Source organism: Alexandromys fortis, unplaced genomic scaffold, assembly GCF_014885135.2.
Source record: "Alexandromys fortis isolate MF-2015 unplaced genomic scaffold, M_Fortis_MF-2015_v1.1 scaffold_201, whole genome shotgun sequence".
Lineage (NCBI taxonomy): Eukaryota > Metazoa > Chordata > Mammalia > Rodentia > Cricetidae > Alexandromys > Alexandromys fortis.
The window spans coordinates 459,468-483,629 of NW_026068087.1; the positions used below are offsets into that span (position 1 = coordinate 459,468).

Here is a 24,162-nt window from a genome sequence, read left to right on the forward strand (position 1 = left end):
ACCGCGAGGGGTGCACCCACACACTGAGACAATGGGGATGTTCTATCGGGAACTCACCGAGGCCAGCTGGCCTGGGTCTGAAAAAGCCTGGGATAAAATCGGACTCGCTGAACATAGCGGACATTGAGGACTACTGAGACCTCAAGAACAATGGCAATGGGTTTTTGATCCTAATGTACCTATTGGTTTTGTGGGAGCTAGGCAGTTTGGATGCTCACTTTACTTGACCTGGATGGAGGTGGGTGGTCCTTGGTCTTCCCACAGGGCAGGGAACCCTGATTGCTCTTTGGGCTGACGAGGGAGGGGGACTTGATTGGGAGAGGGGGAGGGAAAGGGGAGGCGGCGGTGTGGAAGAGACAGAAATCTTTAATAAATAAATAAATTTAAAAAAAGGAAGTTCCAGGACAGCCAATGATACACAGATAAACCTTGTTTCAATCAATCAATAAATAAATAAATAAATATCTTGTTCTCAAAGGAAAAAAAAAAAAAGACTTGTAGGCTGCAAGCTCCAGGGAGTTGGCCTTTCGTGTTCAGTGCAGTTTCCATCACCGACACCAGAACTGGGCACTTAGTAGACTCCTTATATCTGATGTCAAGATTACTCTCTCTTTCCTCCCTTCGCTTTCTAAATTATCTTAATCTGTGGCACTGGGCTGAAGAAATCCTTCTCTGACTATCAGAGCTCGCGCTTGCTCAATGGCCCTGGCTTGCAGTGGTGGAGGAGCAGATCTTCCAACCAACTGAGCTGTTGTTGCAGAGACCTCTCTGGCAGGTTTATTGTATTGTTAGCTCTGGTTTCCGTATGGGTGGGATTATTTTTCAAATTTAATCTTACCTTCTTTTTCTTTTTCCCCCAGAGACTCAGTACACAGGCCAGGCGTGTCTTGAACGCACCATATAACCCAAGCTGTCTTTGCACTTGTGTTAATCCTTCTTCAGCCTCCCAGAATGTGTGCCCCTTGCCCGACATGATAGGCCCACTGCTATATAGGAGCACATGAATGTTACGGGCTAACTTTCTGATTGGTTCTAAGGCCCTCTCCATAAGATGGAATTCATACCTAGCATTCTTAAAGAAGCCAAGAACCTGTGACTAGGTAGGTCATAAGACCTGGGGGAACATCTGCTAACCTGTGCTAGTCTGTGGATGATTGAAGCGAGAACCCCCACATTTCCAAAGTGCCACATCTCATCTCTCCCCCCCCCCACGCTGTCACTGTGTGTATTTCCAACACGGGAGGTGGAATCAGGAACCTAGGGCCAGCCTCAGCTAGATAGCAAGCCTGAGGCTAGCTTGCCTACACTAGACCCTGTGTCAAAAAACAAAAGTCAGAACAACAGCAGAGCAAACAAGCAAGCAAACACCAACAAAAAGTGTAAGTTCTGCTTTCCTCTTAGGACCATTGAGGCATTGATCCATATGAGTCAAGGGAGCAGAAGCAGGGTAAAGGATTCAGATGGCTGTGAGGACGACGGAGAAAGCCCTCCAGGGTATGACTTTGGTGAATCAGCTCAGCTTTATTCCAAACTATAGGGAACATAGAGGATTGGGCAGCTGGGAGACAAACTCTAGTTTTTATTAATTGGCGAGGTCCTATCACAAAGTTTCGTACGTGGCAGCAGGGCCCTGCAGTCCTGCAGCAAAGCTCCTAGCGCAGGTCATAGCTGCCCTGTGCGCAACTGGGGAGACTTCTCGCAGGAACCCGTGTGCCCAGGGTCACCCAGGAGATAAATCAGGCATCCAGGTTTAGAGACAGCTTTCAGATAAAGTCAGAACTCTGGGTCCAGGGACATTCTCCAGACAAGAGCAGGGGGGGGGGGGAGCAAGAAATCTCGCTGGGGGGTTGGCGGAAGCAACCATGTTGCTGAGCTTGGGCTAAAGGCTCCCAGGCCATGATAGACTGCAACCTCTGGCCAGCGGGGCCTTCCAACAAAAAAGTCCTTGTCATCTGTCAGCAACAACTCTCATGCTCGCTGTGTCTGAAGCACTGTTGCTAACCTGTGCTAGTCCTCTCAGGGATACAGATTTGATGAAGATAATGCCTGTGGGGTGTGGGGGTCGCTCCTGCAACCTTAGCTCTGGGGAAGCCTAGACAGGAGGGGTGGGTGTGAGATACACGCAGCACAACTGTTCGGAATATTTTCACAGCTCACAGTTTACAAAGCACCCTCTCTTATGAAAACATTCCTGCTTCCCACGGCCCCGAGGACCAACCAAGTAGTACTCTTCTGTTCTGAAAACAAATTTCTACCACAGTTAGGGTTTAAAACCTAACAGCGTTGGAACTGAGTGCAAGGCTTTCCCTCCGAAAGCGAGGACAGCTTTTGTAACTTGCTGGCACTGTGTTATTGTGCCGATGTAACGCACACCGAGGCGGGCACATGCCGTATGCACACACAGCTAAAGGTGGACTCCCGTAGATAAAGTAGCTTTGAAAAAGAAGTTACTTATTGTTCTTTCATACAATACATCCTGGCAGTAGCCTCCCCTCCCCCCACCTCTCTCAGTTCCTTCCCCACCTCCCCTCTCACCCTATTACTCTATTTCCCTGCAGAAAATAACAAGCATCCCCAGAATAGCAGGAGAAAGTTGCAGTAAAGCTAGGCATAAACTCTCCTACCCAGGCTGGACCAGACAATAGAGCAGAAGGAGGGTCCCAAAAGCAGGCAAAAGCATCAGAGGTACCCCAACTCCCATTGTTAGGAGTCCCACAAAAACACCAAACTAAACAACCATGGCATGAATGCAAGCCTAGGACAGACCCATGCAGGTCTCAAGAACCCTCCTCGGTTGATTGTGTGGGCCTTGTTCTCCTGGCATCCTTGATCCCTAAGGCTCCCACAACCCTTCCTCCCCCTCTTCTGAGGCATTGCCTGAGCTCCACCTAATGTTTGGCTTTAGGTCTCTGCATCTGCTTCCATCAGCTGCCAGGTGAAGCCTCTCTGATGGTGATTGGTCGAGGCACCGCTCTACAAGTATATCAGAATAGCATTAGAAATCATGTCATTAACTTTTGTCTTGCCAGTAGTGTTTGGTTGATCATTAGGTCTCCGAGCCAACCAGCGTCCAGTTCCTGGCCGTCCAGACTGTGTCAGGCACGGGCTCCCTCTCCTGGTGTGGGCCTCAATTAAACCAGCCATTGACTGGCCACTCCCACAAGTTCTGAGCCACTATTGCCCCTGCAGGCAGGACAGGTGTGTATCAACGATTTTGAGGCTGGATTGGTGTCACAGCCCCACCGCCGGGGGTCTTGCTGGTTATAGGTGATGAGTGGTTTGGGCTCCATCTGCTTCTTCGCTGGGGTCACTGTCACAGGCTTCAGGAAGTTTCCACTGCACTAGGTTGCCATATCATCCCCTCCCCCTCCACAATGCCACTCATTCGGGTCTTCTCTCCCTGTATTGTCTCTCCCACCCCCCCACCTGATCTCTCTTCTTTTCATACCCACCCTCCCCAAGTCTACCCATGATATTACATTTCCCCTTCCCAGAGAGATCTATGAGCTGTGCCTGCCCCCTGTGAGTCCTCTCCGTTACCTATCTGGGTCGGTGAACTGTAGTGTGATTATCCTTTAGCTAACAGCTAATATCCACTTATGAATGAGTACACAACATGTTTGTATTTCTGGGTCTGGTTGCCTTGCTCAGATTTTTTTCTTCTAGTTCCATCCATTTGTCTATAAATTGTGTGATGTAATTTTTTCTAACATCTAAGTAATACTCCATTGTGTAAATATATCACATTTTCCTTATCAGTTCTTCAGGTGAAGGACATCTAGGTGGTTTCAAGTTTCTGGCTATTATAAATAGAACTTCTGAGAACATAGTTGAGCTTCTTGTGGTAGGATGGAGCGCCTTTGGGTATATGCTCAGGGGTGTTATAACTCGGGCTTGGGGTAGATCAATTCTCAGTTTTCTGAGAAACTACCATGTTGATTTCCAAAGTGGCTGTACCAGTTTGCACTCCCACCAGCAATGGAGGAGTGTTCTCCTTGCTCCACATCCTTGCCAGCACGAACTCTCACTTGTGTTTTTGATCTTGGCCTTTCCAACAGGAATAAGATGGAATCTCAGAGTTGTTTTGATTTGCATTTCCCTGATGGCTAAGGATGTGGAACATTTTCCTTCAGTGTTTCTCATTCATTTCAGATTCCTCTGTTGAGAATTCTCTGTTTAGATCTGTACTCCATTTTTTCAATTGGATTATTTGCTTTGTCGGTTTCTAGTTAATTGAGCTCTGTACATATTTTGGGTATTAGCCCTCTGTCAGACGCTGAGTTAGTCAAAAATCTTTTCGCATTCTGTAGGCTGCTACCTTCGTCCAATGTATGGTGTCCTTTGCCTTACAGAAGCTTTTCAGTTTGAATAAATGAGGTCTCATCTATTGCCAGTCTTAGAGCCTGCACTATCAGTGTTATTATTTAGAAAGTTGTCTCCATGGCAATGCATTCAAAGCTATCCTCCCCCCTTTTCTAATATCAGATTCAGTGTATCTGGTTTTATGTTGAGGTCTTTGATCCACAAGGAGTTTTGTGCATGGTGGCAGGTACGGAGCTATTCGCATTCTTCTATAAGCAGACACCCAGTCAGACCAGCACCATTTGTTGAAGATGCTTTCTTTCTTTCCATTGTGTGTTTCTAAATTCTTTATCAAAAATCACTTGTCCATGGGCATGTGGGTTTACCTGCCTTCAGTGTGATTCAGCTGATCAGTGTCTGTTTTCATGCCAATACTATGCAGCTTTATTATTATAGCTCCGTAATAAAGCTTGCAACCAGGGATGGTAATACCTTCAGAAGTTCTTTTATTGTACAGGATTGTTTTAGCTATCCTGGTTTTTTTTTTCATATGAAATTGACTATTTTTCTTTCAAGGTTTGTAAAGAATTGTGTTGGGGAAAAAATGTGTTGGAATTTTGATGGGAATTGTGTTGAATCTGTAGCTGGCTTTCAGTAGATGGCCATTTTTACTATATAGATTCTACCTGTCCTTGAGCATGGGAGATCTTTCTGTCTCACAATATCTTCTACAATTTCTTGAAGCTCTTGTCATACAAGCCTTTCACTTGCTTGCTAAGGGTTACTTGAGAAAGGGATTCCATAGAGAGCACAGGTTATAATCTATTTATTGTATATGTTTTGTATATGTTTTATATTATTTTCTACCCACATATCTGTAGGCTTCAAAAGAGAAGTCAGTTTTTGTCAGTAATTAGCTTGCAATGCGGGCAGGATGCTCATGTCTGAAAACCCTCCTTTGTGCCCATGGAAAATGTGTGCTCCTCCTCCAAGACTCAGCCAGCTTCCCCAACATGGGATGACCGGGTCGTCTCTGTGGCCCTCCAGTCGCACCGATGCTGGAGTGCCTGTCCAGAAAGATCCTTCCCCTGTAGCTTTGGGTTAGAAGTGGGGTGATCACTGTCCATTAGCTTGTTCTTAAAGTTTTGATCCACATATTATCTTTAAATAGGTTTGTATATTTATATGTACTTTTTTAAATGAAAATGTTTTCTTAAATTTGATTTTTCTTTCTCAAATGCTGATGAATATGGTTAGCGGCAAATCTTGACCATGACTCATCTTAGTTGTTTTTATCTTTTGTAGATGAAGCCTAAACACATCCTCAGTGTCTTTATTTTGAACATTCTTGGGCATTCCTAAGAAATTATTTTTTTCTTTCCTTTCTTTCTCTTCCCCTTCCTTTAAAAAAAATGACTACTCGTGGAATCTTTTAGAACTTGAATCTTAGATAATATTAAGTAATGAGTGCCTAATATTTTTATTCTTCATTTTCTAAAAGATGTGTTAAATCCTCCTATTGCCCTTCCTCTTTAGCCTGTAAAAGAGCATGCCTAGCCAGCCCGCTTGTCTCCATAACTGCCGCATATCATGCGTGCTAAGGCTTCTCATATGACAGTGACCTGTTATAGAATGTCTTCAAGTAGACATCATGAGGTGAAAACTCCCTATCTATCTACGCATTTGTTCTATCTGCTAGCGGGAGTTGCAGCCTGTATGTTGTATTCCTAGTGGTGCCGAAAGCATCGCGCGTTTTTATGTGCCATCCGACATAGTTCTGTATGTATGGGGTAAAGAGTGACGGATCTGACGCATGGCAGGTTTGCTGTTTGTGCACCCTTTCTTGTTATCACTGCTGTTCCACTCTCTTCATTAATTCTGTCAGGAGGTCTTCCTCGTCGTGGTTCATACTGGAGCTGGATCTCACAGACCCTACTGCTATAATTACCCATCACCACGTGTTTAGCCTACAGGGTTCAGACACAACCTTCACCATCCCAGCATCTCGAATCCCCCTAATCCAACTTCCCAAGACAATCCAACAGCCTGACGTATTCGGGTTCCTGCTGCAATTTGTTCTTTTGACTGAATTTAAAACCATTGTAAAAGTTAGCCTTACAACACTCTCAGTGTGTTACTAAATTAAGGTTAACATTCAAGGATAATTTTCAAGCAATTAGCTTTGGTTTTTAGCTGAGCAGAGCACCCCAGTTTATGATGCCAAACGCAAACGATTTATACATGACCATAGTTAGACCAATGTTAGGTCTGTAGCGGTGATTTGCTAATCAAATTCAGGATTTGATTTGAAATGCCTCCGGCAGAGGGCAAATCCAGTCATGAAAAAAGCAGAAGCAAAACCCAGAGCCCGGATGAGCCTCCTCGAGAAGGTAGCTGAATCTTTCACTGTCCCTAGCAAAAAGGTTCCAGAAGTCACTGCTATTGCTCCTAAATTTTTCCCAATAAATTATTCGACTGTCCAAGACACAAAACATGTACGTTTTGAAATCTAGAGTTATAAAATATTCTGACATGTTTTAATATAAACAGGAACATTTCCAATGATTGCTTGGATCTAAAATGTTTTTCCACTTGACATTTGTTTATACTGCCGAGGAAAGAAACTCTATTTATGGATAACTGAATGGCACAAATAAACACGGGAGAGAGCCGAACAATCAGCTTTGATTGTGCATGAAAGTCTGCGATGCCATTGTGTACTCTTGGGCCGTATTCTGATTGCCTGTTTATTTTTACAGAACTGCTGGTGAGCCCATGGAGGAGGAACCAGCCCTGTGAAGTGCCAAGTCTCCCCCGATATTTCCTGTGTGTGACATCATTGTGTATCCCCCACCCCCAGCCCCAGCACCCTCAGACACGTCTGCTGCTTGGGTGGCACGGTTTGATGGAACGTAAACACCGGGCATCAGGTTCTGAACAGCAGCTTCACTTGTTCTTTGGATGGACTTGAAAGGGCAATGCAGATTCCTGAAACTTAACCACTGTGAGTCTAAAGTTACAGTAACCAGGATTGGAAGAAACTGCTCCCCGCGCGCGTTTATGCTGGAGACCCCGCTCCCAGACACGGCGTGAGCTAGAAACCTTCGGTGCAGCACTAAACACTGTCCGTTCAGAAGCTAGGACGGCCATCTTCGTTCCTGACATCGTCATCAGTGCTTTATTGTGTAGTTTACTGTCGAGTAGACTTAAATTGTTTCTTTTCAGCTATGATGGGAATTACAGACAGATTGCTGTGGGCTGCAGGGATTTTCTTCTTTTGTTTTGTTTTGGATTTTTTTTTTCTGTGTTCTAACACACTTCCATCCTTCCTGGTAAGACTTCAAGATGGAGCTGGGATGAGGCTTTGTTCTAGTGGGGGAAAAAAATCACAATGTATTTGGCAGTCCAAATGGAACTTGCACACCGTGCCTACTATGTGCCATGGGACAGTATTTTATGTCCTATTTTGTCTGTTTCAAGTTCTCACAGATTATGGATTTGTAGTTTTGTCCAGTACCGAGGTCTCTTCCACCGCATGCAACTCCACCTAAAGGACCACGGCTGTGGGGTGCATCTCTGGGCAGATGTGCGGTCTGTGAAAAGCACAGACCTCAGGCGCTGTGGTTTGCGCCCCATCTTTCCAGCACACCTCTCTCCTTTCTCCGTCTGCTGCTTCCTCCTTTAGAGAAAACACCCACAGCCTCCCCATCCTCAGGGGAGCTTAGCATTTGGTTTCTACCGTTTACCTTTCAGGCTAACTTACTTTGTTATCCGATTCTGCACATGGCTCAAGCGATGTCACCGAGTGTTCCAGGTCTTAGGGACGCAGTAATGAAAATGGCAATGATCTGAAGTCCCTGTGGATGGGGCTAAGGTGGGAGCTGTGCCTTCCATGGAAACTCACCCAGAACTCCACCATTGCACAGCCTGCCTTTCTAGCAAAGGTTCAAAATAAAGGACATTTATTCCTGAGATTAAAAACAGCTTACTAAGTAAAATAGAATCAAGTTAGTCGCTGCCTCTGAAAAATGCATTTCAGTGCATAACTCAAACACCTAAGACACTGAGGTAGAATAGCTCACATATTTAATATCTGACAATGCTTTTGAACATTGATGTTTCTTTTTATATATTTTCCTAACTCAAAGGATATATTAAAGCCATAAGTGAAGATTGTCATGCTTTTATTCAGAAATCTGAAAGAAACCTTAATTAAAACAAGGTTTTAGGGAAGGCCAAGATCTGAAAGACATGGAACAATGTGGTTTTAGTTAGGGAGGACTCCAACCTGTAAATCAAAGATGAAAGATCTCACTCACGTAGAATTACATAACTCCCCTTTGTTATACACTCAGGCCACATTTTTCATGCATTTGGTTTTTTTAGGATTACCATTTTAATTTTAAAGACTTTTATTACATATACAAAAATGGCTCGGTACTTGGTTTAACATCTTAGAAATTTGAGATACCCTTTGAAATAGGAAATCTGAAATGGAATGTAACTCAGTATTAGGTAAAAATGACTTTCATTGCATAAGGGTTAAGTCAATCTAGACTCATGATTATAATAAATGTTTTCTAAATTCCATTTTCTTGATGTTTTAGAGGAATCCCTGCCAATTATATTTGCTAACTCCTTTTTTAATTTTCTTTTTCTTTTCTTTTTTTTCCCCCTTGGTAATTGAGAAAATTTATTTAAAGAAAAACAAAGGCTTAAAGGCTTACAAAGAAGACCTCACTTTAAAAGAGGGAAAGTTATCATACTTCAAAAAGCTCTGTAATTGTGAACCTTCTAAACCAACTTCAGAGTTACACATTCCTGTCATTGCAAATCTATACTAGATGCTGGGTAATGAGACAAAACAAGGCAGCACAAGTTTATTAATTCACTGATCTCCCTGCAACCGCATGGCCTCGGAAGGTGGCTTCTCAGTCTGACGAAGCCAACTCACTAGGTTGTTGTAAACTCTGTGGTAGTTTAGATTTTTAAAATACTTAATAAAGAGCTAATCACACTCTTCCTCGCCGCTGTGCAACAACACACCTAATTCGTTGCAATGCAAATTATTAGGATCCCGAGAGCAGACACACCCTGGTGAAGGACAGAGCTGAAGGTAGCTTTGTGGGCTGAGAGGTTCTACACCTGATTGCAGGCACCATTACACTATGGAGTGTGGCCCCAGAGGGCGGAGAGCACCAGCGTTTCTTCAGAAGCTGACCACACTTTCAGTCCAACTGGTATATTTTTCTTCACCTACACTTTAGTTTTTATTGTTCCCAGTGGTCCCCAATGAAAGGCTAATGGAGAAACATTACGGCTCCTGGGGCTCGTTCTGACCCCCCCCCCTTTGAAAGACGACCCCGTGAGTTCCCTCACAGTCTAGCACAACACACACGTGTTGAAATAAAATAATTTTTGAGAAATACATGAGTAAAAAATAGTAAGTTTAAATAATAGAAACAAAGTGAAATATAATCAGTTTTGTTTTCTATATAATTGGACGTTTTATTTTTGACTGCATTAAGCAACCCTAGTAAGGACTGAGCAGGTATGAATATCAATGAAAATTTTTAATAGCAAATGGGGAAATATTGGAAGGGGAACATTTTCAAATATTTTATCTAATGTGTAATATCCAGACAGGAGAGAGAACTCGGATTTTGGAGACAGTAGATATATTTGTTTAAAAACTCTCACAAGTGACATTTCCATGCACACGCAGTCCTAGGAACAGCAACGGTGCCTTCAGTGTGCACTATGACCCACTAGGGACACTTTCGTTCATCCAACTAAAACACAGTGGCCTTGAAAATGGGGCATTTCCTCCCTCGAAGATGTCAAAAACCTGGGACTAGTCTTTCCAATAGGTCAGACCTATTTTATTGCTAGAGGTCAATGGTGAAGCTCTGTGAATGTACTGATATCTTTACAGACTCCACACGGGAGCGTGTGAGAATGGTCCTGAGGGTCGGCTGAAGGAGACCGCCTCCCCGCTCAGCACTTTAAACTCGCTTTATTTGATTCTGGCACTTTGCGATTAAGGCAATTTATTAAGTTGGGGTTTTTTTGTTGTTTTTTTACTATTTCTCTCTCAAAATTTTTTGTCTATGAGTTTCAGTGGAAGCAAGTGTTAAAACTGAGCAGCCTGGAAAGAAGCCAAAAGTTTGTCTCCTAAGCCATGATTCATTCTGAGCTTGAACTCGCTGCTCCGTCTAAGTGTGGCATTGTCTTTCCTAGTCTTATCTGTCCCAATATTCTCCTCCTGCTTTTGGAAATCACGTGCTTGCTGAGATACACACACACACACACACACGCACATGGACACATGCGGACACACGCGCGCACACACACGCACACACTTGCACACGCACAGAGAGAGAGAATGCAAATGGCACACTTGTAGCCCTACTTCAATAAAGATGACATTTTTACCTCCAAAGAAACAAAAGGCAAATTATCTGAGGTGGAGAAGAAAGGCTTTCCGTTATCTCAAGGACGGCCAGTGCTGTGGTCACGCTCACAGCTCTCCGTGTTCACATTATAAATACCCAAGACTATAGAATTTCCGTTCTCCAGACCAGTCACACAGCACATATACGTTCTATCTACCTGGTCTCATGATGTATCTACAGGAATGAGAGTGTGTCCGTTGTCAGTAAGTATATTGGAAGTAACGCCATTGGACAAATCTTAGACCATAAATCTGAGGCTAGCTGGACTGTATCTCAATGATAAGGTATTAGAGTGGTTATAACTTATCAACTGTCTTAAGTCTCAAACTAGAAAAGCTAGCAAATATATAATATGCTATACAGTGCCAATATTTCTAACCAGTGATTTCCTTTCCTCTAACTCTGTTTCCCTTGCTTCCTTGCCAATGGCAAATTGGCATATCTACACCATCAGAGTTTCTGATTTCTTCCTACCTTATGTTTCCTAAGCAGAAACAACCCTGCAAATTTCTCTTCTGAGACTCCACTTGGCATATGGGTCTCCAGGCATTTTATCTAAACCTAGCCTTATAGTCTTGATTGTGTTGTTTACTTATACCTATCAAAAGATACCTGGCTTAGCTAGCTTTATCTAAAAACATACCAAGCTTTGATTTATTCTGTACTTGGGGCTTGCCACTTCCATTTATTAATGCAGAATTTTACTTTTGGTCAATTATCGTCCACCATTTTTGCTACTATCCAATTGGGTAATATTGGTTATCAGACAGGGAAGGTTTTTCACATTCCCCATGCCCTTTGGAAGACACTTACGTGAGGCAAACCATCAAGTGCACATGACCACCTGAAGTAAGAATAGCAAACGAGAAACTGGAAGACTATATATTTTAGAAATAAAAATATCTGACTCATGAAATAGAAAATGGACTCCTTTAATTTTCTTGTTTGGTCCTTCTGCACATACGGGCACAAACAATGCCACGTGTATGTGGTCAGTTGTCTCCAGGGATACTGTGGTCAGGTCCCTGGCCCTCTCAGGGACATGGCATTTGTAACAATGACAAAACTGTCACAGGAGTGTCTGGATTGAGCTCTTTGTTGGTTAACATTTAGTAGAAATGGAATAATAAAAACCACAAAAGAACAAAAAGTTTTGTAATCTGAAGAGGAATGTTACTTCTGTGTGTGTGCGCGAAGGCTATTTTTAGAATGGAAAAAAGCTCCTTCTCTCTTGCTAAACTGTAAGATTCTCAGACTCTCTTTGGGTGGCTCTGCCAGTGTAGACCTTCACAGAAGCTGGGTGAGATGACATGGTCCTTTCAGGGATGGCTGGGCTCAGCGAGTGTGCTCTTGCCTTTTGTTGGCCACCCGTGTCACTCGAGACAACAACCTGATGTCGTAAATCAGCTGGGAAGTCCAGGCAAACAAATTCGTCACTGTTTTGGTTAAACGCTAGACTATGATTATTGGAGCGAGTGCAGATAATGGGGACTTTCTGGCTTGTGTCATGCAAATGTGTCTTTTGTATTGTGGTCCTGTACCTGTTACTGTGATAAGATCAGTTGCTTGTCCTCTGTGACCAAGTAGTTTTGCCCTTAATTTTTCGACTTTCATCCAAAGCTGTCATCCGGAACTGCTGAGAAAAGTATACATAGTCAAACATGAAGTTGTTCTGCCAGTGATGCGTCCCCACATGTGCAAGATAATTCCCTAATAAAGGTGCAGTAGCTAATGACGGCACCGTTGTTGAACATGCTTTCGGAGTGTTCCTGCTCCCTAGTCTTTTGGATTTGAAAACACAATATTATTTTCCACAGGATTGTTGACGTTGTTAGTGTCAACACTCCTTAGAAAGAATAATGATGCCCATTTTGTCTTGTGTTTTTTACTGATTAGATTTTCCTCTAGTCCTATGTGAATAAAAGCTATTTGAAATAAATGTGTCCTAAAGTTTCTACATCCTAGGTGCCTGCCCTTAGACTGTGCATCACAGATGATCCCAAATACATGACGTTTTGTGATAAACAACTATTACTAATTGTGAGATATGATGATATACACTATTCTACTTTTCAGAACTCTGGAAATTTGAGGCCAGAGATATGGCTTGGTAGTTAAGAGCACTGGCTGCTCCTGCAGAGGAACCAGGTCATTTCCCAGGACCCACATAGCAACTCACAACTATCTGTAGCTCGAGTTCCAGGGGATCTGATACCCTCTTCTTGCCTTTACAGGCCCCTGGCACAAACATGGTGTATATCATACATGCAGGTAATACACTCACAAATATAAAATGAAAATTAATCCTTTTTAATTTAAAGGTTGGAGATGTTTGCTTCCAAGTATTTCTTTGGATGAAATGAAAATTCACCACATAAAAAAAATTGTAAATCAAAACATAGTTACTAGCTGACTTGCTAGTGCATGCCTGTAGTCCCAGAGCTTTGGAAGCTGAGACAGACAAGAGGGTTGCCACAAGTTCAAGGACAACCTGGCTACGTAGTGAGTTTCAAGTCAACTTGGACTGTAGTGGAAGACCCCATCTCAAACAACAAGTTACAGCTACTGGTTTGATCATAGTTTGCTTTTGCTTGTCAGGAGAAAGAGCAATAAGGTCTGCCGAATGCATGTTCCTCTACAGAATGCTATACTAGAATTCTCTTTATCACATGACTCTTGTACCACATAGGCTGTTTACAGATGAGAATGAATATAATTCACTCACTGTTGTTATAGTCAGTAAGAGATGTCTACATCTTTATAGCTTTAAAAAGCCTATGCTCTTTCCAAATGTCCTCTACTGCCCATACAAGAGGACACACTGTGCATATTTCAACTAAAAATCTATGCCTAATGTCTAGGATGGGCTGTATGCTCAGCCTCTCATAACCTGGGCGGGGGAGGTATTAATTGTGGAGTTAAATGGATCTGGTCATCATGGCTAGATTAGTAGAGTATAAAACAATTATTTTTCACCGTATGCCTCATCTTACTTTAACCAAGACAAGAACTCTAAATTGTCTTTGGAACACATACTACAAATCTTTTGAAATCTAGGTCAGGACCAACACTTATTTTTGTATTTTACAACCCCCTGAAATATTTAACATTCTAAAGCATAACTGATTCCAATGGACAGTGGTTTGGGTTCCTTCTGGGAAAGGATAGGCATATTTTGTCTAAGAAAATGTAAACTTGAGATGGACTGTGTGAGTAGAGTTGATTTCAATGGTAAACACCTTTGTCCTAATCAGATTTGTCAAACGGTAAATGTTACTTCATGGTTGTCTGTTTTTTAAGTTTCTATGGTGAAAGAAACAGCAGAATGTAAGTGGGAAGATGAGGCTGGGTGTCTGGTTCGCCTAAGGAGCAAGCGTAGTCGAAAGCTCAAAGCATGTCTTTCACTTCTCAAGACGTTTGTACTTTCAAACCTTGCCGTTCCCCCCCAGAACCGTGGTACCAGTGTCCTGGCTGATCACAAACGGATCCCTCTGTAAAAACAGAGAACTCTCCTGGCGAAAATCTCAAGAATAGGGAAGCAAGACTCAGGAAAAGAGACCAAGAAATGTTCTTTTTAGAAGACAATAGGAAGTATGAGAATTGAAAAGAGGAGAAAAGATTTAAAGTTCCCAGTATGTCTAAAAACCAAGAAACCCCATTGAACTCCACACTGAAAGAGCTTGTAGTGTAATGAGATACAGCATAAGCCCACTTACGTATCGTCTTTGTTTTGTAAGAAATAAGGCTTAAACTTAAAATTTATTATGTCACACTTCACCTTTCATGATGAGATTTTCCCTTTCTGTTTCTCCTTATTTTATTTTTGTTCGTCTTATTCTGGAGGAGAAGGGAGATGGATGGGATCAGGAGTCTTGATTTCAAAGACACAAAGAATAAATGAAAAAAGTTAAAAAATAATCACAAGGGTTAAAATCTTAAGATGTAATCACAGAGAATCCTTTCATGGCATAATAAAAGCAAAGATGTGAATATTTTAACATGGTGATATTATGTTTATGATTTATTTCTAATTCTAAGATTTTCTATCCACTTTAATGAGATTGTTTTTAAGATGCACATTTTAGTGCACTGTGCTTAGCTTGTGTGTTCCTTGTTATTCATGTTTTGTCGTGATTATTCATTCCAAAAATAAAATAAAATAGAAACACATTTAACATTTCTTCTGTTCTGTCATTGAAATCTCACAAAAATATCACTAGGGAAGTAATATAAAATATCATCACATCAATGCTTATATGACAAATGAAACTCATCTTTTTGAAGTTCTTTTTAATTTAATTCAGTTTTAAAATTTATTTTTCTTTTTGTTCATAAGTTAGCATACAATGTGTTGAGTTTTATCATGGTGTCTTCATATATACATATATGATATATATCATATATATCTCATTATTCTTTGTTCTAAATGGGTTCCTTCCCTAGTACCTGACTCTTTCCTACCTGTTCCCTCCCTCCCCCTCTTCCTTCTTCCCATTAGTTCTTCCTTCTGTTTCTTTTAAAGCTAATCTATTACCTCATTTCCCACCTCCACTAGGATTTTTTTCTGCGCTTCACTTGATCTTTTTTCTGGTTTAATGACCTGCAAACACACACATCTAAATGCAAACAAGGATGAGCATTTGATGCAAAGTATGTAATTCCTTAGAAAGGGTGGACAGGAAGCTGAGGAAGAGATCACTTTCCTGATATTCACAAGGCTGTGGGTTGAAAACTTACAACCCACATGGGAAGAGGATTGATCGTCAAAATGTACAAAGAACTTGACATCAAAACAACAAATAATTCAATCAATAAAAAATGGGGTACAGACCTAAACAGAAACTCTCAACAGAGAAATCTCAAATGATTGAAAGACACTTAAGGAAATGCTCAACATGCTTAGTCGTCAGAGAAATGCAAATCAAAACAACTCTGAGATTCCATCTTACACCTGTCAGATGGCCAAGATCAAAAACACTGATGGCAGCTTATACTGGAGAGGATATTGATGTAAAGGAATACTCCTCCATTGCTTGTGGGAGTACAAACTGTTACAGCTGCTTTGGAAATCAGGATGACGATTTCTCAGAAAATTAGGAAACAATCTACCTCAAGAACCAGCAATACCACTTTTGTGTATATACCTTAAGGGTGCTCAATCACACCACAAGGACATGTGCTCAACTATGTTCATAGCAGCTTTGTTTGTCATAGCCAGAACCTGGAAAAAAACTAAATGCTCCTCAACTGAAGAATAAATAAAGAAAATGTGATAATTTATACAATGGAGTACTACACAGTGGGAAAAATGATATCTTGAAATTTGCAGGCAAATGCATGGATCTAAAAAAAAAAACATATTGAGTGAGGTAACCCAGAGTCAGAAAAACAAATATAATATGTTCTTCCTCATAAATGCATTTAAGAAATAAAGCAAAGATAAAACAACCTACAGCCCACAATCCCAGAGAACCTAGACAGCAAAGAGGACCCTAAAAGAGACATACTTGGGTCTATGTAGGAAGGAGAAAAAGACAAGATCTCAAGAGTAAATTGGTAGTCACAGGAGAGGGTAGAAGGAAGCGGGGTGAAGGGAGGGGAGCAGAGAAAAATGTATAGCTCAATAAAAATAATAAAACATTAAAAATATGTTATTTTTTTAAAAAGCCATCGCAGGAACAGGTTACCTCTTTTGGAGTTATTAGCCAACGAAGTGCCACAGCTTCTCAAACATTACAGGCTACCTCTGCTCCAGAGACAGTGGGATCTGGGAGAACAGAGGCAATAAACGAGGCAGACTGAAGCCTCATGCAGTAGCCAGCCTTATTCTGAGCAGCAGACAATTTATACTCAGAGGGTTAAGAGCAGACACATGAGTAAAGTGTGCAACCTGAGGGCAAGCCACATGTGGTGGACATGCAGCCGGAACATGGCTTCCCATCGGGACAGATAAACAAATCAAACAGCCAGCGTATTGAATGCTCTGAAGGGAACTCACTCTGCCCGCTGTACCTGGGAGGGACATCAAGGCACCGTCTAAGTCCAAGTCCGTGACTGCAGAAAGCGAGGTCACAAGACTCAAGTCTTGTTTTCCCACAGACGGAATTCTGCTCGCAGGACTCTTCTAACAAAGGACTGTTGCCAATACTAATGGTTACTCTCCAGAACGGAGAGTAAGCCCCTATCGCAGAAGACCTCACACGCCCAAGATCTGTACAAGCTCAAGAGAGGACAAATCCCAGCCTGGAGAGGGAGGTGGGCTGATGGTCCCACCCTAGCCGAGGAGCTATGGACAGTTGGTAGCTGCTGGGCGAGGAAGAATCAGTTTTCCACGCAAGTATAGCTTCTGGTCATTCTGCTGTGTTCCAGTGGGAGGCCACACATCCAAGTGTAAACAGACAGCACCAACTGGACTTGGCATGGTGTGTGTGTGTGTGTGTGTGTGTGTGTGTGTGTGAGAGAGAGAGAGAGAGAGAGAGAGAGAGAGAGAGAGAGAGAGAGAGTATAGTGAAGGTGAAAGAGATGGGGAGAATTGGGAGAGGGCTGAATAGGACCAAAACACATTGTACAACATTTTCAAAGAACTAATTAAAAAATGGTAAACAAGAAGAAAAAGGTTGAGCAACAAGGATGAGAAACCAGTCCTCCTGGCTTCCCTAGGAGGAGATTAAAACGTTTCCACAAGGTAAGTCAAGTGACAGCAGTTTCATGGTAGTCAGCCCTGACCACAGAACAAGTCTCCAGTTCTCCAGCCTGAGACGTAGTTGGGGAATCTGGAGATGGTTCATCGAGAGGTGATTCAACAGGTACACGTATTTGCTACCCGAGCCTGGTGACCTGAGTCCAAGACCCAGAAACGTTGATGTTCGCCTTGGTTTTAAACAGCCCCTGAGACCAATTAGTGCTGTCCATATGCTCACCCACATGGGGCCAACCACAAGTGAATACATTCCTTACCAATGGCTAGTCGCCAAAGAAGAACGGCTCTCCCTGCATCCACAGACGGATTATTTGTCCAGCCCACAGTCTTCTCAGCAGTCAGGGTGGCTGATACAGAGGTGCAGTAGAGCCTCAGAGCCTGAACAGAAAACTCGCTCCAGGGGCAGGTACAGAAAGCAAGAGTATGTACTGACTCTTGCTACTCCAAAAGGAGTAGCCAGGGCAAGCTACCTACACCTGTTGAGCCCTCTAGGGTTGGCGAGGTGTAGAGCAGCCCCATAGCAGCGTCCTTTGATTTGAGGACAGGGTGAGTATAAATGACTATAAAATAAAACAGGCTATATGGTAAAGTATCTTCCACCAACATTGTTATATTGATACAATTGAGATATTTTTCTAAAATATTGGATTTCATTAACTCTTTAAATGTATCTCCTATGGTGATGAATTCCAAGACCAATTGATGCTAACCTGGAGTGGGTAGTGGCACAGTTTCAGAGATCCTAATATTCCCCTGTTTTTAAAAAAAAAATGCTTCAAAGGTAAAGTTGGATGAAATCCTTGGGCTATAATTGCTACCTTATTTTGACTAAGCAGGAAAATTCACACAAAGGATAACTGACAAAAACAAAAAGATACGTAGACCAATGGAGAAAAGGATCTAGAAATGAACTCACACAGCTATAATTATCACTGTTTGAGGTACCAAACACATATATTGGAGCAAAGACGGCTCTCATGAAACAGGTAGAAAACAGGATGCCCACATCTGAAATAATGAGACTGTATCCCTATCCCTCACGCTTTATAACCATCTGTTTGAAACGGACCAAAGCTATTAAGATCTGCAAAATTGAAGCCGATAGAGGGAAATAACAGGAAAGTGTGGTGCAGAGACAGGCAGGGCGTTCTGAAAAGTATTCCTGTAGCTCAGTCAATCGCTGTTGCGAATGTCCAGTGAAATTGCAGTTTAAAAGTTCCGAATAGCAAAGGAGAGACTTTAGAGTAAAGACATAAGCTACAGACTATGGGGAATCATTTACTAACTACAAATATTACAGGAAATCTATAGCAAGAGAGATATAATTTGAAATGTTAGAAACAGCAAAAATAAGAGACATCTAATCGGTAAGTGGGCAAATTCACAAGTTTTTTATGGATTAATAACAAAAAATGTGTCATTTCAGGGAAAATGGGTGAGACTAAGGATTGTGATAGCTAAACAAGCCTGAATCAGAAAGGCCAATATTCCGTTCTGTCTTATATGCAGAATCATACAACACTACCCTCCCTCCCTGTCCCTACCTGTCCCTCCCTATCCCTCTCTCTCCCTCTCTTTCCTTCTCCCTCCCTCTCCTTCCCTCTCATTCCTTCTTCCTCCCTTTCTCTCTCTCTCTCTCTCTCTCTCTCTCTCTCTCTCTCTCTCTGTGCCTACGCACAGGGTATACAAAAGAAGAAGAGAATTACTATATGGAGAACACAAGATGCTGGCTGATGGAAGCCAGGAAAAAGGTTGGTAAGGGACAAATGTACAAAATATGATATAAATGTATAAAAGTGTCATAGGATGTAATTTTGTATAATTACTTCTTTTTAAACAAAGCAGTTGTCCCCTGTGCTGAGATCCCAGTGAGTTAGCTGTTAAAGTGTGAACAGTATTTTGTGTGTATGTGCTGTGTAATGGCCTCATTCACCCACATACATGTGGAGGTCAGAGCTTGACTTCAAGCTTTGTTAAGGTCAGTTTTAATCAATTTACACAGATTAGGATCACCTGAATAGGGAACTTGGCTGGGACAACTCTCGTGATTGCTTTGACTAACTCACGAGGTGGCCCCTTGTGTTGGCATCCCACATGAAAATGGCATGGCAGAAGGAAGATTATTTGACTTCCTCTTTGCCAGCCGGCAGTTGGCTTTAACTGTTGCTGCTCCCACCTCTGCTTACACCGGAACCAGCATGCTCTGGCTTCCTTCATGGACCAACGGCCAGTGGCTCTCCAGAAATGTTCTCGTGGTGAACGATTAGCAATGTGGTAGTCCTTGAACTGCCGAGCATCCTGCCTCAAGGACTGAGCAACTGTTAGGTTTTCAGCCCACTCCCACTGGAGGTGTTATTCAGCTACTGTGCTATTTTAACATACATTGACTTAATAAATTAATATATGCATGCACACACATATGCATTATATATGTGTACATATGGGGGGTATACACACATGAGGATGGAAGTTACAGAATAATCCCACACTAGCTCAGAATTGAGGATATTAAAGGGTTGTTTATTTAGAGGTAGACTCACACATCACAGTCCTCTGCATGAGTGGGGAACAGGAACCAAATCCAGACGGCAGGAGAGAAAGCAAGCGCTCTTTGTGTCGGCTTTTATAGTATAAGAGGCCACGCCCAGCTGGTATCTTAAAGGCTGAAAGAGTTCCTACAGCACGTACAAACGTAGTCAGATTTATCTTTGGCCCACCAGTTCACAAATAATCGCACAGAGACCTCTTGCCAATTATAAAAGCTTGGTCGTTAGCTTAGGCTTGTCTCAACTAGCTCTTTTTTTTGTTTGTTTATTTGTTTCTGGTTTTGCTTTTGTTTTTTGAGACAGGGTTTCTCTGTAGCTTTGGATCCTATCCTGGAACTAGCTGTTGTAGATGAGGTTGGTCTCGAACTCACAGAGATCCGCCTGCCTCTGCCTCCTGAGTGCTGGGATTAAAGAGATTCAAGGCATGCACCACCACCACCCAGCTTATTTTTTAAGTTTTTTTTTCAGATAGCTTTTATAACTTAAATTAACCTGCTTCTATTACACGTCACTCTTGAATGGTGTGGTAGCTGGATTTAAACCTCTAGATTAATAGCTCCATTTCCTTGGCCCTCTGATAGCATACATTTATTGAACGCTACCTTCACTACTAAAATGTCTATAATTGTCATATTATCATGAGTTGAGTCTGAAATGTCCCCTAGAGCCTTGATGGGGGGCATAGAACCCGGAGGAAGGAAGGCCTCGCTGGTGGAAGCAGACCACTATGGTCTCTGTTTATTGGCTCCCTGCAGCATGACCAATATCCTCCACAGACTCCCACTGCAGTGAACTGAACTCTCTAAAGTCACAAGCCAAAACAACCCCCCCCCCTAAGTTTTCTTCTGTGAGATAATTCTGGCTACAGTACTACAAAAGTTGTTGATATGCGAATTATTGTTCCTATTTGTATAAACTATTTTCCCCAATCTCTCTAGTCCTTGGCATATCCAGTCAGTGAGCAGATATGACACTTTATTGTGGTGAGCATGGATGGGCTTTAAAACTCAGTCACATGTGGTGAGGTGTTACATATCTGTGATCCCAGAAGTTGAAAGACAGAGTTGGAACGTGTGACCTGAGGCTCGTTCCATGGAATTAGAGGATGGAACACTTGATGTCTGTGGATCTCTTTGTCTCTGATAGTTGGTGAATTTGTCATAAGCATAAAAAAAAAATCCCTTAGTGATGTGGGATTCCCCTCTGTATGCTTTGAATATCATTAGTTAGTAAAGGAACTGCTTTGGGCCTATAGTAGAGCTATAGGGGGAGTCAGAGAGAAGCCATGTAGCCCTGCCAAAGACAGACTGTGTGGAGGTGGGTTATGTGTAAGAGTTAGCCAATAAGGCCGGGCGGTGGTGGCGCACGCCTTTAATCCCAGCACTCAGGAGGCAGAGGCAGGTGGATTTCTGTGAGTTCGAGGCCAGCCTGGTCTACAAGAGCTAGTTCCTGGACCGGCACCAAAGCTGCAGAGAAACCCTGTCTCGAAAAATAAAAAAATAAAAAAAAAAAAAAAAGAGTTAGCCAATAAGAAGCTAGAGCTAATGGACCAAACAGTGATTTAAATAATATGGTTTCTGTGTGATTTTTTTTTTTTTTCGGATCTGAGCAGCCGGGGACCAACAAACAGCTTCACTACAACACCTTAGCTTCTGAAACAGTTCTTTGTACCACTAAAAGAGCCCCCCTGACTGGGTCATGAAGATCCATTCCCAGGACAGTTCCTCTTGAACCCGAGGTGTTAAAAGAGGTTCAGAGAGAGAGAGACCAAACATCAGAAACTAAGCAGCTGCAAGATTGGACTCCTAATTATTTGATGTCTATGGCATCCTATGGAAGGTGCCTCTGCCAAAAGGCCCAGGATAGTTCTTCCTTTCGGAGATGGAGGAGGTGCGCGTGATCTTCCTGTTGGCAGCGAAGGAAAGGAAGGCTGGTAATGGCGCTGCTCGTCTGAAACGCAGAAACCAGGGTGCGATTACTCGGACATCTCTTTCTTCTTTCTCCAACCGCAGCAGGAAAACAGTTGCCCGTTCCTTGTTGGAGAGCAAAGGATTTGGGGCAAAGCTTGGCAAGAGCACGCAGCTGAGGTTTCCTTTCCTTGCTCTGAGTTACATACTGTGGCCATGTTAGCGTTTAGGCTTCACATTCCGTTCTGCTGAAGAGCAGATTTCATGAATATGCCACACATTCGATCTGTCGAACGCCTTGAATCTCGGCTCTTTCTAGCTATTCTTTTTTAATGCTATGTATAGACTGTGTATGGATATCTTTTTTGACTAAATGAATTCACGGAAGAGAAGAAAAATCCCTGCTGTGGGACAAAAATATTTCCCCTCAAAAAAGAATGTGCGAGCACACAAAAAAGATGTGGGGTTTTTATGAATCATATCCTGTAATTTTTCACTTTTTTTCCCAGCTACCTCCTTCTCAGAACAGAATCCAAGAAAACCAAAGAAAACTATTTGCACTGTGTGCAAAAATTTTGCCAAATTGAATTACATAATTCATCTTGCAGATTTGATGAGTTCCTGGATGTAATTTGCAACTTTGCATTTTGGGCACAAGGAAATAATGCACTTGTTACATATGAATAACATGTTTGCTAAAATATGATATTTTATAATTACTTAAGAATGCTTCTATATGCATGGTTAGTACAGAGACTGAGACATGAAACTTGGCATTTTCACACGTGTTTCAGAATACTAGACTGAATGTACTTGTATGTAGAGGCAAATCAGCGAGTTGGCAGAAATTAAGCATTTCCATAAAATTATATTACTGGGATTTGTCAAGTGTATCCATTAAATATTTGACTGAAGTCCCAGGTAAAGAATTGGATTTACATTGGACCATATAGAACTATTATAGATCATCCACCTACTTCTAAAAGCTAGCATTTTAAATTTGGGGGAAGGTCACATAAGTTTGATAGAGGACCTGGAATGATGGGAGGATATTTAACCCCATCCCTAAAGAACCTGGAATGATGGGAGGATATTTAAACCCATCCCTAAAGAACCTGGAACGATGAGAGGATATTTAAACCCATCCCTAAAGAACCTGGAATGATGGGAGGATATTTAAACCCATCCCTAAAGGACCTGGAACGATAGGAGGATATTTAAACCCATCGCTAAAGAAGCTAGAACAATACGGAGAATATTTAAGCCTATCTCTATCTCTGCTCAGTACGCATAACTGATGTTGAATTTGGGGTGCCATGTTCATGTTCTAAACCCCCGTGAGAAGGCACTCATGTAGAGTCTTGACTAGCCTTAAATTTTCTGGAAGAAATGCAGTATGATATAGAAGTAAAATGTTAAATAAAACAAAAATACAAAGTAAATCAAACCTTTAAATACTTTAGGAGTTTTTTTGGTATGGATATTTTGCCTGTCTGTGTTCTGAGACCAGAAGAAGGTGTCAGGTCTTAGGGAACTAAAGTTAGAGGCCGGAGATTATGAGATGTCACGTGGGTTCTGGAACTGAACCTAGATCCTCTGGAACAGTAACTAACTGCTGAGCCATCTTCCCAACCATCAAACCCTTAACTCTCTATGTCAGATTGAGGGTGACCATTGATATTCAGTATAGGACTCCTACCATGTCAATCAAGCCTCAATACTAAGAATTGATTGGAAAACACACATTTATCAAATGTATACAGTAGTTGTGCAATATTAATAGCAACCAAGTATCTGAAAATAATTATGTTTGACTAAGAATCTAGTAAAAAATTCTGCAATCCTTGAATATTGCATTTTTTTTTGTTTTGTTGAAAATTCTTAAGTGGGATTACAACTTTAGGCCACCAGGAAGTACCCAACTGTCATTTCAAACCTGCAGGCCTAGCATGGCATCTAGAGCAAAGCTAGTTTATGCTGAAGCTATGAGGAGCGACATAAATCAGGGAAGATAAAGACAACCCATAGCTTATGAAGTCCACAAGAGTTACTACTATGGATGAGGAAAAAAATCAGCATTTAGCATGATGGTGAAATGAGGAGACTGCGGGGCAGGCATGGGTTGAGAGAGTTGACTGGTTTCAGGTTCTGTGTACAGAAAGCAGTCACTGCTGGTTGTGGAAGGGATTCGAAGTCCAGCTTTTGGCGAAAGTTATCCTAGATGCCGTGATTCCTTTCCAACAGAAATATTC

The 24,162-nt window shown here is 42.1% G+C and overlaps 1 protein-coding gene across 1 annotated transcript in view; it reads left to right on the forward strand.

Annotated features, from left to right (window-relative positions):
• Positions 1–13,022, forward strand: part of LOC126488664 (histone deacetylase 5-like) — a 49,765-nt gene extending 36,743 nt beyond the window's left edge. Inside the window, exon 4 of the mRNA XM_050122299.1 lies at positions 7,062–13,022. Within this exon, the coding sequence (XP_049978256.1) occupies positions 7,062–7,101 (40 nt within the window). The 3' untranslated portion in view covers positions 7,102–13,022. The remainder of the gene's footprint in view (positions 1–7,061) is intronic.
• Positions 13,023–24,162: the final 11,140 nt, after the last annotated feature.